The following is a 15,225-nucleotide window of genomic DNA, read 5'->3' on the forward strand; positions in this document are numbered from 1 at the left end:
GACTGCACTTATACTAAAACGATGATGCAATTTTATTCATTAAATAAAAACGTTACAATGCCTTGATTTTTTTTTGTTTGTTTTAGGACTTTTGGAGCAGATTTTTTTATCATGATGAAAAGAAGGCCTCTGGGAGTTTTGTGGTCCTCCCCAGGAAATTTCAACTCAGTGACCCTTCATTTTCGTAGTTTCTGGTCAATTTTGTGCCCTATTCAGTATATATTTATGATGGGAATGTCTGTATTTATGTAAAGAGAAACACAAAAATCAGGCAACGATTGAAAATATAACTGTTGTCCTAAATAAATTCTTTATTTGTTTCATATTTTTATGGGATCTTGGAGGAGGGACATCTCTCTGCGTCCCGTGTGCCGGACTGCACTTTTCTTAAACCAACCCGTGTGGGCGGGTTTGACCCGAACGTATCAAGCGAGCTAACACCGCCTACCTCGGTTTCCCTGACAAACAAAGCATGCACTCCCCATTGTAGCTAGCCGGTAGCATTGGCTAGTTAGCCAAATATTTGCGAGCCAAGAGCATGGAAAGCGTTGAGGGGTGAGTCCTGTTTCTGAGAGAAATTTTATACGTAGGTGCAGGCGTTTCTTTGACTGCAGCTTCACGGCACGCAAGTTTGTTGGTTTTTCCAGTCGCAGGCTTCACTTATTCAGCAGATGAGCCATTTTCTATGCTAGGCTAACGAGCTAGCCTGCGCTCCCGTGTGTCCTGCTCTTGTGTGGCTTCTCTCAGCTCCTCTGCAACTCTGAATAAAACGCAAATGCAGTTATGACGGTCAGCAGCAGGGTAGGGTAAAACTGGAAATAATTGAAATAATTTAAGTGGATTTTTAATTCAGTGCATCTCCCTGCATGCTATCCAGTAGCAGCTTAGTGTATTCACTTATGCAGCTGCTGTATAATCATTTAAACTGGCGATTAAACATTTAACTTTAAAATAATTACGTGTGCTATTACTACAAACTGCTCCTGTCTTTGCTGCTTTTATCCGAACAGCAGGTTCTAGTTTGAAGTAGCATGTAAACAAAGCCAGCCGTGACGTGTTGTAGTCGCATTTTCAACTCATGTGAGCATGCCCAGCATCAACTGCAGCGTCAAATCAGTTTAAAAATTTGCTTCTCGCTGATGTTTTTAATTGTTCTGTCTTCGCCACAGAGGAACATGTAGGCTTCTGTATGATAGGTGAAGTGAATGCTGCAAACATGCACTGCGCAAGCATGCACACCAGCTCATATCTGCAGAAAACAGCATTTATGTTACCTGGAGTTATGAGCTTTGGCTGTGATTTCAGCTGCATTAGCCTATAGCTTACATGTGTATCCTTATCAGACACTTCCTCACAATCCAACAAACTTTCCTGGTCAGTCTGAGTCGGAGCCAACACTTTACAGTAGGCAAAGTTTCTCTCAGAAGTATCTCAGGTTTCCAGGTGTCTCTTTAACTTCCTTGGTACCGTGTTGACTGTTGGAGTAGTTCCTCTTGACAGTTTGTGTGTGTGTGGTTTTCTCCACACAAGAGGATGATCAGTTTCACCTCCTCACAGTGTTATCCTCTTCAATATCAAGTTTAAGGTGTCAGTCAGGGCCTTTGGTGTGTAGTAACACAGTGAATTTAAATTTCATTCATGACTTTCTGTGCAGTTACAGTATTACTGTTTGGGTGACACAAATTTCCCAGGCACAGCTGGACTTGCCTCAAAGAGCACCTGAGTGCTTCGCCACAACATGTGAAGAAAAAAAGCAACATATCAGCTGAAATATCAGAATATTCTATTTTTTATCATCAAATATCAATGTCAGTCTTGAAAAATTTTACGTCGTGTGCGAGAGAACGTTAACAGGCAAATGTAAAGGAATCTTTGGAAGAAGGAGTAATAAATACACACCGACATGTTTCTGTGCTCCTTTCTCAGAATGGAGGTGGACGGCTGGGACTCCAGTCTGGAGGAAGAGCTGGGTGTTTCTTTGGACGAGCTGAAGAAATGGATTGAGGAAGCTGTGGAGAAGAGCGAGATTGTGCAGAAGAAAAAGACTCAGTTGTCAGAACTGAAGGAATGGGTGGAGCAGAAAGAGGAGGAGGAGGCTAGGACAGAGAAGCTTCTCCGTGATGCCAACCAGTGAGTGGGAATTAAGATATTTCTTTTATTTTCATCAAACGCTGTGTCTTTGTTGGTCTATAAACAAACTCTTCTACACTTTCTGCTCACTTCTTTCCTCCCTCCTCTTCCTCAGGTCTGTACTGGAGTGTGAGAAACTGGTGAAGGCAACTTACCGAAAGAACGGCCTCGTCTACCGAGAGAGCAGCTCGGAGGACGAGGGAGGCGGAGCCATGTTGTCCTCTGAAGTCATCGAGATAGACGATGACGACGACGATGACGTTATTGCTGTTGGCTGTTGTAAGTCGGGCCGTTTAGTCATGAATATGCATGTATATAATGGAGTGATTATGCCTAATAATTATTTGTTTTTCTTCCATCCTTCATTTTCAGTGGTTCCGCCGAAGAAGCCTCTAACTCCAGTCAAAGATCCAGTGGTGAGAGCAACGCAAAGCATTGCTGTATTGATCTGTTATATCTGTCTGTTTGAGGAGAGTTGATCGGTCGAATTATTTTCATTTTGCTGATTGATAGCTCTTAGCTGGTTCAGTTTTTCCTGACATCTAACAAATGGATTGGTGGACGTGACCGATAAAGCCTCTGAGAAAAGCAAAACACTGTCTCTCTTGCTGGATTTAATCCAGATTAACCGAAACAATTTCCTTCGTAGCTTGTCACTAATTTTTTATGTTATAACTAGAAAAAGAGCCATTCTAGGACAGCCTGTCTGATCTGTTATTAGGCAAGAGGTAGAGTACGCCTCGGACAGGACCAGAGATTTTCCTGCATGTGAACAACTTTGGGAAAGGAAAACCACCTGGACAGTGGTTAAAAAAAATATAGTTCCACACATTAAGTGGAGTTTTAACTTTTCCTTCAATAGACATAACCAGTCGTGCTCACATGCACCATCCCCCAAAGCCCCATTTTAAGCTAGAAAAACCCTTGTGTCTTTTTTATTTCTAATGCCAGGTAAAGGAAACTTCCACAGTGCTGCAGAAAACCTCCCAGCAGGTGCAAAAATTGGTCCAAATGGTCAGCAAGCCACCACTGAGTGCACCATTGCTCCGTTCCCCAGTACCGCCCTCAACTCAGTCAGGTGAACACACACTGAAGTGCTGCTGCATTCTTCAGGCTTGTGTTGAAATACTGATTCTAATGTGTTTTGCTCTTCTGCCCTTTAGGTAGCCACAGCTCACCACCTGCCGTGTTTATATCCCAAGCATCTCAGTCTGCAGGCCAGCCAAACCCCAACATGCCAGAAGATGAGCTCAGAATCTGGATGAGCATTCTGGGAAAGAAGCGCACCAAGACGTGGCACAAAGGCACCCTCGTTGCTATCAACCCAGTTGGTGTGTTATCATTTTCCTTTTCTGCCAGGTTCTTACTCCATGGGCTGTGTCTGCTTTGTCTTTAATGCTCCACACCCTCTGTCTGTCTTCAGGAAATGGTACATTCAAGTATAAAGTCAAGTTTGATAAAGGCAAGAGTCTGCTTTCTGGAAATCATGTGGCTTTTGACTATAACCCCACCCTGGAGAGTCTGTACGTTGGTGCTCGTGTAGTCGCCAAGTATAAGGATGGAAACCTGGTGTGGCTCTATGCTGGAATAGTAGCAGAGATGCCCAACAACAAGAACCGCATGAGGTGGGTTAGATGGTCAAAAATCTGAAGAGCTGTGGGGGTGCTGATTGCCTGGGTTTTTTTATAAAGGCCTTTGCGCATGTTTCAGGTTTCTGATCTTCTTTGATGATGGGTATGCTTCATATGTGACGCTGCCTGAGCTCTACCCAGTTTGCCGACCATGTAAGAGCCCTTCTCTCAAATTTTTTTGTTTATCTAAAAGAGAAAATAAGTAGCACTTACTGGAATATTTGATTTTTAAGAGTTTTTGTTCTTGTTTTTACAGTGAGGCATACTTGGGAGGACATAGAGGATGCATCGTGTCGAGATTTTATCGAGGAATACATAACTGCATATCCCAGCAGGCCAATGGTTCTCCTAAAGGTTGGCCAGATAATCAAGACAGAGTGGGAGGGAACGTGGTGGAAGAGCAAAGTGGAGGAGGTGGATGGCAGCTTGGTGAAGATCCTCTTCTTGGTATGTTTGCACTAGAAATAGCACTGATTTAGTCAATGCTCAATCAATCAATCTTTATTCCTGACTCGTAGTCAATGGAAACAATAAGTCACACAGCACAGAAACTAGATAAAAACAAATGCATCCAAATTCTCTCACATCTCACTTGCACTGACCCATCTCTGCCTCTTCATTAAAAATCTATATACTTTACTACCTTACTTAATTTGCTTGTGCATGATGCAAAGCTACCTGTAAATCATACTTGCCAGAGCGATATACGCTGGCACAGGCCTAATTCTATGATAGCGGAGAGTTTTCTCCAAAGAGCCATTGATGAGCAATATTTGGCCAAAACAAATCTGCATGGACTTGCAAAATGTAACACACACTACTTTCAATTTAATTTTGACTAAAGTTCAGCTTAGTCCATGAGGCAGTCGGCTTCTTTTTTCTTCAGCTGCATACGGCATTCAACCTTTCAACATGTAAACGATGATAAAAATGACATTTGCTAATAATTACAAATTAATTATTGCCATTATTGTGCATAGAGGTGTATCATGGCACGCCTCCTTATGGATTTACAAATGAAAACTACACCGTTTGAGTCCTTGATTAGAAAGTCACCAGACACCTTAGCAGCTGGGAGGCTAAACTGTCTGTGTTGCCCGCTGTTGACAGGATGATAAGAGGAGTGAGTGGATCTACAGAGGCTCCACCAGGCTGGAGCCGATGTTCAATCTGAAGATGACCACAGCCAACACCCAGGAGAAGAAGCTAGCTGGCCAGCAGAGGACAAGACCTAACATGGGTAAAAACCCAAGCGTTCACTAATCGCTTGCAATTTTCTGTTTGTGCTTCTTTCTAATTTGACTTGTTCCGTTTTTCTGTCTGCAGGGGCGTTGAGGAGCAAAGGCCCAGTAGTTCAGTACACCAGTGACGGGCATGTTGGAGCGTCTCCGGTCAAAGCGCCACAGCCCTCGACCAGCCAGAGTTCACCAACAGCACAGCTTCAGCAGCGCCCACAGCCGCTGCAACCTCAACAAAGCCCTCAGCCCGCGCTTCCTCCACAGCCTCTGCCACAGTGAGTGACGCTTATAAACATGTCGGCTTTATTCGGCTCAAAAAAAGTAAAAGTTGAGGGAAATGTAGAGTTGGAGCTTCATGCCAGTTCGAATTAAAACAAGAATCTTGTAAAGTAAGTAAAACGTATAATAAGAAGCTGAGAAACTCTTAATTCATGTGAGATAACAATTCCATTTTATTAGATTTATAATATTTTACAAAGCGTTTTATTTGCTGATTGCAATGTTGCAGATTTTAATGAGGTTTCATTTCACCAACATGATGTGACATGTTTCTAAATGAAAAGAAATGTGTGGGTGGGATTGTTACATGGTGTGACTCGCTTCCTCAGTCAGCATGGGATTAGATTTATGTATTTGCCCCTTAAGCTCAAAAGAGAACACAAATCTTTTTAGATTAACAAGATTATCAGCAGGTGCGAGGTGGTACTGTCACATCATATCAACAAGGTTTGTGGTTTGAGCCTCCTGATTGGTCGGTGTCTTTCTGTGTGGGTTTCCTCCCAGAGATATGGTGGAAAGAAAAACTAGAAAACAGATATAATGAACCCAAGAGAGTCCAAGATACCACCATTTAAATGACTACCATAATATAAGGATAGTAGTTATTGTTATTATTTTACATTATTTGAATCATTTCCTACAAAAAATAATGACCCTAATCTTACTCTCCATGGGACAAATTTACTAAAGGGGGTAAAATGGCGAACACAATCCCCAAATTGCGCTTGTAGGTGAGGTTAGTTTTACAGATAATTTATAAAAGTTGTGCTGGGACAGCTACAGAAAAACTTTTCCTCACATCTCCATACCAAACATCATAGAGCAATCGCTGTCTGGTCAGCTATGTTCGAATACGTGTTGGGACATCATGAGTCCGGAGTTTTAAAGTGAAAGATAAAGCCCGTGCGTTTTGTCGCCAGCTCTGGCGCTCGACCCTGGAAAGACGGGTGACGTTTGTGGAAAAAGTGCTGGGACGCTTGGCTGTCGCACAGCATGACTCTCTCCTTTCCGAGTCTGGAGCCCCGGCTTCGTGCGAGTCCGAAGACGAGGATTTTCAGATCGATGTCCCCGCAATTAGCTGGGCTGATCACATGGAATATGTTGACGGGTTAGCCGATGACGAGCCGGAACCATGCAGGAGCGCTGACAAGCTTCAGCCTGGGTTGAAGCCCACCAGCGCTCCCCAGGACGATGATGACGTGCTGGACATCGGCCTGGACATCCATGGTTTGTCGGAGGATGAGCAGGAGAGCTCATTGTCGGCCCAATGTACCGTCGCTGCTGCGCCGGTCGGCCACGGTGACACCTCTCTTTTCTCCCTGTTTCGCCGTGCTGCTGAGAAGCTGCAGGTGGACTGGCCCTCTCCTCCAACAGCTCAGAAGCCGTCGCGGTTCGCGGGGTTTTTCCTCCCACAGGAGCCCGCAACGGCCAAAAACTGCATTCCCATGTTCCCAGGCTTTCTCTGCGAGCTAACAGCATCATGGGACAAACCTCTGTCTACCCGCGTCACTGTGCCCGGCTATGGACAGTACATGGAAGTGGACGGCGCCAAGGGGGCTGGCTTAGCTAACCCACCCCCTATGGAGCCGTCTCTGGCTGCTTATCTGGCCCCGTCCCATAACCATGGTGTCAGCGGCCCCGCAACTCTGCCGTCCAAGCACTGCAGATTCTCTGCTTCGCAGCTGGAGAAGATTTATCGAGCTCAGGCCGGCACTGCTCACGCTATGAGCTCTGTCACCATGCTTCAGACGTACCAGGCAATGTGCCTGACGGAGCTCGGATCGCTGGTTCCTGATGGCAGCCCGCTGGCACCTCTTCTTAACGAGGTCAGAGTCGCCACAGATTACACCCTCCGTGTGTCTCGCTGTGCAGCGCTCTCCCTGCGCAGAGGCACCTGTGGCTGACCCTCTCTGACGTCCCGGATAGGGACAGGGCTGTATATCTGGACGCACCAGTGTCTGCGGCTGGGTTATTCGGACATTCACTTGAAGCCATTCAGGCTAGATTCGATCTGAGGAAGAAGCAGACGGAAGCTCTGCGCGACATCATCCCCAGACGTCAGCCCAAGCCCGCAGCTAGCTCTCACAGGCCCGCCGCTCCTCTGCCGACTGGCAAGAGACCGGCGCCCACTGCTCAAGTGGGTGTGCCGCCAGCGAGGGCACATCCTTCAGCCCGAGCTCCATGCCAGTCGGCCTGGAGCAAAGGCCCACCCTCGGGCCCCCGGCGGGACCCGACGCCCAGGAGGAAGAAGCCTCAGCCCTCTTAGCTGTGGTTTCGAGTGGAGAGGGGGTCCAGCAGCAGGGAGACGCTGTTTTTACCCCTCTGTTGCCGCACAAGAGGTGCCGCTTAAGTTATGTTCAGGTTGTCAGCCCCAGAAGGCGCTGCACTTTCCTAACACTGTCTCCCAAGCACAAAACCCCTGCACACAAAATGCCTCGGGTAACTCCCTGTTCAGGTGTGTTAAATGTTCAGGTGACCACATCGAGTGTTCCCGCTGTTTTTCGTTGTTGTGCCCCAGAAAAGGTGCCTCCAACAAAATGTATAAATGTACATGTTTCCATGTTACAATCAATAAAGAGTGTTGTTTATTCTCAAACAATCAAATACTCAGCCTGCAGGCAGAATGAGCCAGGTCAGGCAGGTGATGCAGTCCCCTGCAGACACACTGGGGGGCGACAACGCCCCGTCGACGGTGCTGCAGGTCAGCCGGCTGGCTGCTCACCTCCCTCAGTGGCGCGCTTGCGCCCCCTCTCCGTGGGTGCTGCGAACCGTTGCCATGGGTTACCGGTTGCAGTTCCGGGTCAACACCAATGCGGCTAGGTAGGCATGGTAACTACTGTTAATCACGTGGTTACCGCTACCTGCGAAACTGGGACGGTAAGCCAATTTCTGTCTTAGCGCATTTGCGCCGCTGTGTGTTTTTGTGGTCTTCTTTTGCGGCTCATTCAGTGAATTTTGGTCTGATCATGGTGAAACTTGGTGTGTGGAGTCAGTGATAGCTCTGGAAGCTAACCAGCCTATCTTTAGCCGGTTACATGAAGTCTGAAGAATTTCTGGTTCGGTTATGTTTGTTTAGTGGACTTCTGCGCATTTACGTAACTGCTCGTTTAATCACGGCTTGTTTTCGGTGTGTTTGGCGGTTGTAGAAATGGTTTATATGACATTTTAGCTGAGATTCTGAGGTTTCTGTGGATACCATACATGTCTGGACTTATATTTCTCAACCCGTGTTATAACCGATTAAACGTGATCTCCTCCTTTTTGCCCCCGGTACCGGGGGCGTGGGGCTTAAGTGGTTAAGAATCAAAATATAGAAATGCAGAGGGGTTGGAGTGTTTTTTCCTTTAACTGACTATTTTTCCCCGTGTTCACTGACTTGAAGGAATAAACATCAGATGGCCCGAAAGAGTACTTCTCCATTTGTTCCTGGGGTGGGCGGCACACATGCCTCTAAAGTCACGCAGTCTCTTGCATCCACTAACAGCAACCTCTCAGGGTGAGTTCACCTTGTGTTCATTAAACTAGCCATGTTTTTCAGCACAGAAAGCATTAACTTCACTCTCTGTCTTTTCCCTGTTTGCTTGTCAATCCACAGCGGAAGAGCGCTGAATGCCCCAAACCCTGTGGCGCCCACGTTCACACAAACGTATCAGAGACAAATGACCCCGCTGACTACAGTCCCTGCTACTATTCCCCACGCAGTGGCCCAGGTCCCACACCAGCCGGCGTATCGCGCCCCGACCGACCGCATCTTCTATCTGGCGCACACATGTCAGCCTGCCTGTCTGAAGCGCGTCCGGCCCGCAACAACAAGCATGCACAGAGGGAAGAACCCGCTCCTCACACCTTTGCTGTATGACTTCAGACGTATGACGGGACGGCGCAAAGTCAACCGCAAGGTGATAAGGAACATCAACATGGTTGACGACTTTAAAATGTATTTCTTTTTTTTGTATTTATAGGTAACCCTTACCTTTTGCATGTCCACTCCTCAGATGTCTTTCCACGTCATCTACAAGGCTCCGTGTGGACTTTGCTTGCGTAACATGGCCGAGATCCAGCAGTACCTCTTCCAGACGAACTGTGACTTTATATTCTTAGAGATGTTTTGCCTGGACCCCTACGTGCTCGTCGATCGTCCCTTCCAGCCACAAAGGCCCTTTTATTACATTCCAGACATCACGGCAGGAAAGGAGGATATTCCTCTTTCCTGCGTCAATGAGATTGATAACAGCTCTGCTCCTGAAGTAACTTACAGTAAGAGCAACACTGAGATCATAATAAAGGGACAGAGACTGTTTTTCTGTTGAGGGTGGGATTTGGGGTTTAAGGACAAATCTTCGTTTTAAATGGCAACTAACAGAGCATTTTCAGTGGTCTTGGAAAGTAGTAGGTGTACATATGAGATGATGACATATGAGCCAAGACACAACACCAACAAAGTCATTTTTTTAACTTGGTTATAACATCAATTTTCGTTCATTATGACACCCTACATTCTCATTACAGTATACTGCTAAAAGGGTTACTGAAAATCTAAGTTGAGTAAAACACAAGTTTTCACAGAATGCATAGTGTCCTGTGAAAACTTAAGTACACACTTACTGCTCCCATAGGAGGTAAGAGCGAAAAGGCTATCACTGTTCTGATGCAGATGATCCCAAGTACAGGAACAAATCTGCAACAGAATGGCTGAAAAAGAAAAACAACAAGCAGTGATGCTGTGTTGCAGTGAAATACAGGCAAACCTCAAAGAACTGAAGCAATACTGGAAACATGAGTGGGCCAAAATTCTTCCACATAGATGTCAGGGACTGATGACATCATAGAAAAACAAGAAGCAACAAGTTATTGCTGATAAAGGCGGTTCTAGTTGCTATTGATTCATCTGTTGTGTTTAGTTTTTCACAAAAAAGTGAACCACGATGTGAAATACACTACAGGTTAACAAAAAAATGAATAAATGAATAAATTATGCATAATATGTGGATAAAAACCCTTTAGGAAAACTTTATGGTTTCTTGTGATATTATATGATGTGATGTTCACTTTTTCGACTGTGATTTTTCTTTTGAAGTCAACAACTCAGCAGCTCATACTAAGACTTAATGTGAATAGTACTGTTAATGTGAAAATTCATTTTTAAAAATGATTTCGACACCACATTAATGCAGACTTACTTTGTAATGACAGGCTAATAGATCATGTTGTCCTCTCTTTAAGGTAAAGAGCGTATTCCTGAAGATGGCGTGTTTATCAACACCAGTGCAGACTTCCTTGTCGGCTGCGATTGCACCGACGGCTGTCAGGACAAGTTAGTGAAGCAGCTTTTTTTTTTCTTTCTCTTTTTCATATTTCTCCCACTTCTAGAGCTCTGAGGATGTCTTTGAGTTTTAATACCTGTTATCACGTAATTACAGATCCAAATGCTCCTGCCACCAGCTGACCCTTCAGGCTACAGGTTGTACACCGGGGGGACAGATCAACCCAAACGCAGGATATTCGTACAAACGATTGGAGGAGTGCCTGCCCACAGGGTGAGACACTGAACAACAATACTAAACCCTCATTCCCCTTAGTACCTTACGAGACCATAATTACTGTTGAGTTTATTGGGCCGTCTTTCTTCAGAGGCACTTATCTCTTCTTTCTTCTTGTTACCCGTTCTCTCTCTCAGGATCTATGAGTGTAATAAAAGATGCAAATGTAACGCTCAGATGTGCACCAACCGGCTGGTGCAGCACGGCCTGCAGGTCCGTCTCCAACTCTTCAAGACCCAGAACAAAGGCTGGGGAATCCGATGTCTGGATGATGTAGCTAAAGGCTCATTTGTGTGCATCTATGCTGGTGAGGAAGCGTACTTTAAATTCAGGTGGTGACTTTATTGCAAGAGGACTTAATTATTTGCCTTTTTTCCTGCCGCTTCACCAGGTAAAATCCTGACAGATGACTTTGCTGACAAAGAAGGTCTTGAGATGGGTGATGAGTATTTTGCTAACCTGGACCACATAGAGAGTGTGGAGAACTTTAAGGAGGGCTATGAGAGCGAGGCTCACTGTTCAGACAGCGAGGGAAGCGGCGTGGACGTATCCAGGATAAAAATCCAGCCCTCTGCTTTAGTGTCAGCTAACCCTGTGGGGCGACCAGCTAAGAAGAGTAAGTCTAAATCCAAACACGAGAGATCAAAGCGGCGTTGATCTTCTTATTCTCCATATAATTTCTCACATTTCTTTTTTTCTTACAGCCCAAAGCTCGAGCTCGTCAGGCGACAGCAATGAGGATGAGGACAAAGAGTCTAAGAGTGAAGATGAAAGCGACAGTTCAGATGACACGTTTGTGAAGGACAGCTACTACAGCTCCAGCTCGGTGTGGAGGAGTTACACCACACGTGGGCAGGTCAAAGGCAACAAGGAAGGTGAGCCAGCTGCATCTTTGTAGTGTAACAGGTTTCACACAAAGGACAGTTCACATTAGATAGATGAGGAGTTTGTGTATGTGTGCTTCGTTATGAAGATTTGTCAGCGACTAAATGCTTTTTATGTTTTGGGTCTTTTTTTTCCTTAGAGATGGAGTAATCAACAGTGTTTTCTTCTCTTATGTTATTCTTATAATGCATACACTATACTGGCAAAAGTATTCACTCTTCTGCCTTCACGCACACGAGCTTGAGAGACGTCCAATACATAATCTATAGGATTTAATATTTTAATGTTGTTTAATATGACGTAAGGCTTTAATGCGGCTGCTCGGGCCATGGAAACCCGTCCATAAAGCTCTCTACGAACTGTTCTTGAGCGAACCTGAAGGCCACATGAAGTTTGGAGGTCTGAAGTGACTGACTATGGAGAAAGTTGCGGACCTCTGCGGACTATGAACTTCAGCATTTGCTGACCCCGCTCTGTGTTGCTGTCATTCCCAATCACTTCCGCTTTGCTATAAATCCACTAACAAGCGACTGTGGAGTATTTAGTAGCGAGAAAATTTCATGAGCGGACTTGTAAAGGTATCATCTTATCACGGTATCACGCTGGAATTCAGTGAGCTCAGGAGAGCGACCCACAAATATTCTTAGAAGCAGTCTGCATGCCTAGGTGTTTGATTTTACACATCTTTGGTCATGAAAGTGATTGGTGCACCTTACTTCAAAGATTTGGATGAGTGTTTGAATACTTTTGGCAATATAGTGTATGTGAGTGTAGTTTTGGTTAAGTGGGAAGTGTCCCACACAGTGGGAGTTAGGGACAACCTTTGTACGGATTGTATGAAACACATTTAAGCTTTTCGGCCTCACTTCCTGCAGTGTTTCCTCATTAATTCTGTCAGAAAGATTTCTGTGTTGTATTTTTACACTTGTCTCTCTCCTCCTCTGCCTCAGGGAGTCAAGATAGTAAAGATGGAATGAGCATCTCAGCCAGAGGAACAGATGATGAGAAGCCACCATCTATGCCAGAGGAGACGGGAAAAAGCAAAGTGGCTTCCTGGCTAACGAGCCAGGGGCTTAAAAAGGTTATTAAAGACAACGTAATGTTGGAAATATACAGAATACACAGAAATAAAGCTGTAATCCTACTTTCATCTTTGTACAGTAAAAGGCTGAATGGTAAAAGGTGGCTCTTTTTCTTCATGAACATGTTGCGTGATTATTAATAACCCTTCCTTTTCTACTTTCTTCGCAGGAAACTGGAGATAACAAGAGGTTTGTTTGGATTTCACACTAACATTCTTACACTGGTGTTTAGACCGTGTTTGCTTTCACACGTTTGTGCTTGAGCTCATTTTGCTGGAAAGCATTTCTGTTGAGATGACTTTCTTTTTTTATCTCTTGCAGTCCAGTGAAGCCTGAAGTGGTGAAGAAGCAGGATGTGATGACTTTGTCTGACAGTGACGATGTTCAGACCATCAGCTCAGGATCCGATGACAACAAGGACAAAGAGAAAGCAACGCCAGGTAAAGAGTCGGTTGTCGGTTTCATTGTTTTAACTGGTCTTAACGCACTATCAGATGTAGCACTCTGATCTGTACAATGACAGTAAAGATTTATCTTATCTTGGCTTGAATTGCTTTTGTTTGTCATCACACTTATCGTAACTTTCCACTGGTTTTCTCTCTTCTTACATCTGGATCAGGTGTGACTAAAAAGCAGGTGGCTGTGAAATCTACTCGTGGCATCGCCCTGAAAAACAGCCACGGGATGATGGTAAAAACAGGCGTGCCTGGAGGCGGAGGGCCGGGAGGAGGTAAAGGAGGACAGCAGGGGCAGTCGGGAGGAGGCGGAGACAACACTCCCACTAAAAACACCCGCCAGTTCTTTGATGGGGAAGAGTCCTGTTACATCATTGATGCCAAGTTGGAAGGAAACCTCGGACGTTATCTGAACGTATGAATCTGCTGCTGTGTGATCGTTTTATGTCACTTGAGCGCCACTCTGATTACTTTCCTCTGACGTTGTCACCTCTGCTCTCTGTTTGTGTTACAGCACAGCTGCAGTCCGAACCTTTTCGTCCAGAATGTGTTTGTAGACACGCATGACTTGAGGTTTCCCTGGGTTGCCTTCTTTGCCAGCAAGTGAGTTTTGAAACAGAGGAAAAAATTATCCGAGATTTTCTGTACTTGAACATGCCTGCAAAACAGTAGAATTCTTGTCTTTACCCTTACAAATAAACTGACAGGAAGGTGTGTTTAAAGTTGAGTAAAGTTCAACATATCTGCCGTTTTATTTTAGGGGATTTCTCTCTTACAGGGCGAGAGGCCATCATCCATAACTATCTTGATGAGTGTTTTATTAATTATTAATATTATTTAATCATGTCTAACACTGAGACTGCACTACTTTGAATGTTAAACAGGGTGGAGTTTTGAGTGGAAGTGAGAAAAACAAAGATGCTGTGTTTTCTGTGTGAATGCAACCTTAGGGTGGCGCTGCTGTGTCATGTTTAGGCCTGCCATTGGATCATACAGGAATAGTTTTACAGTTGCGGAAAGGTGTTCCTATCAGCAATGGACTGGATTTATGCCACCCGCCTAAACAGCACTTGTGGCTCAGTGTGTGCAGGGAAAGAGAGAGGCATTAGACTGGGAACTCTGTAACAAGCAGTCGACCACTCTCATTATTAGTTTCAAGGCTAGAACAAAAGGTAAAAGGGCAGGTTGCTCTGCCCTTTTACCCTTCAAAACAGCTTTAATTCTTCATGACAACGAGATGCTGGAGACATTCCTCAGAGATTCTGGTCCATATTGACATGATAGCATCACACAGTTTCTCTAATAGATCAATATCTGATGACTCAGTAGATCAGCAGTTTCTGAAACACTCAAACCAACACAGCCGCCAACAAGAACCGTGCCATGCTCAGTCTGAACATCAGCAAGTTGTCTCAACTGTATCTACAAGCCTAAATGAATTGAGTTGCTGCCATTTGATTGGCTGATTAGACATTTGCGTTAATGAATATGTACCTAACAACATCTTAACGTTTTGTTCTTGCACTGACATCACCGTTTGTGTCGTCGTGCAGGAGGATCCGGGCCGGCACAGAGCTGACCTGGGACTATAACTACGAGGTGGGCAGCGTGGAGGGTAAGGTCCTGCTCTGCTGCTGCGGCTCCACCGAGTGCCGAGGAAGACTGCTGTGATCCACAGGGACCTCCATTACCTGTAGTAAAACTAAGGAACCCTCTCAACAATGTACCCCAAGTTTTATTTGTTCCTTTTTTTGGAGGGGTTTGAGTTTCTTTTTGTTTTTTGTTTTTTTTTTGTTTTTTTGTTTTTAATTCAAATTTTACATTTTATTACTACTGCCTTGATTTTATTTTTCCTCTACATCTCAATAAAATGTCCTCTCTTTGAAACTCACCAAAGGTCCTGAATTGAAACAAACCCTTCACAATAAAATAACTGTATTATGACCTTTTATTCATTTTTAATAGTGTATTGATATTTTATTTAA

At 44.7% G+C, this 15,225-nt stretch overlaps 1 protein-coding gene across 2 annotated transcripts; it reads left to right on the forward strand.

The window, feature by feature from the left end:
- The first annotated feature begins 431 nt into the window (after window positions 1–431).
- setdb1b (SET domain bifurcated histone lysine methyltransferase 1b) lies at window positions 432–15,184 on the forward strand. 2 transcript variants are annotated; one of them, XM_006804839.3, is made up of 25 exons: window positions 432–555; window positions 1,927–2,130; window positions 2,246–2,409; window positions 2,503–2,546; window positions 3,082–3,208; window positions 3,294–3,461; window positions 3,554–3,755; window positions 3,841–3,914; window positions 4,018–4,208; window positions 4,872–5,001; window positions 5,088–5,274; window positions 8,661–8,774; window positions 8,874–9,177; window positions 9,274–9,535; window positions 10,502–10,592; window positions 10,699–10,815; window positions 10,956–11,125; window positions 11,210–11,434; window positions 11,523–11,693; window positions 12,654–12,784; window positions 12,955–12,974; window positions 13,107–13,225; window positions 13,405–13,655; window positions 13,755–13,843; window positions 14,794–15,184. In XM_006804839.3, the coding sequence occupies exons 1-25, from the start codon at window positions 539–541 to the stop codon at window positions 14,909–14,911; spliced, it is 3,690 nt and encodes a 1,229-aa protein (XP_006804902.1). In that variant the 5' UTR covers window positions 432–538; the 3' UTR covers window positions 14,912–15,184. The 2 variants fall into 2 exon arrangements, with proteins under 2 accessions (XP_006804902.1, XP_035769827.1); XM_035913934.2 differs by lacking the exon at window positions 432–555 and adding an exon at window positions 683–801.
- Window positions 15,185–15,225: the final 41 nt, after the last annotated feature.

This window comes from Neolamprologus brichardi, chromosome 11 (assembly GCF_056152115.1).
Source record: "Neolamprologus brichardi isolate AB-2024 chromosome 11, ASM5615211v1, whole genome shotgun sequence".
Classification (NCBI taxonomy): Eukaryota; Metazoa; Chordata; class Actinopteri; order Cichliformes; family Cichlidae; genus Neolamprologus; species Neolamprologus brichardi.

Excerpts from the sequence above, each read along its gene's own strand:
- setdb1b (XM_006804839.3), top strand. Across the intron at positions 11,435-11,522 it reads GGGGCGACCAGCTAAGAAGA|CCCAAAGCTCGAGCTCGTCA; the intron begins GTAAGTCTAAAT and ends TTTTTCTTACAG. Across the intron at positions 11,694-12,653 it reads GGTCAAAGGCAACAAGGAAG|GGAGTCAAGATAGTAAAGAT; the intron begins GTGAGCCAGCTG and ends CCTCTGCCTCAG.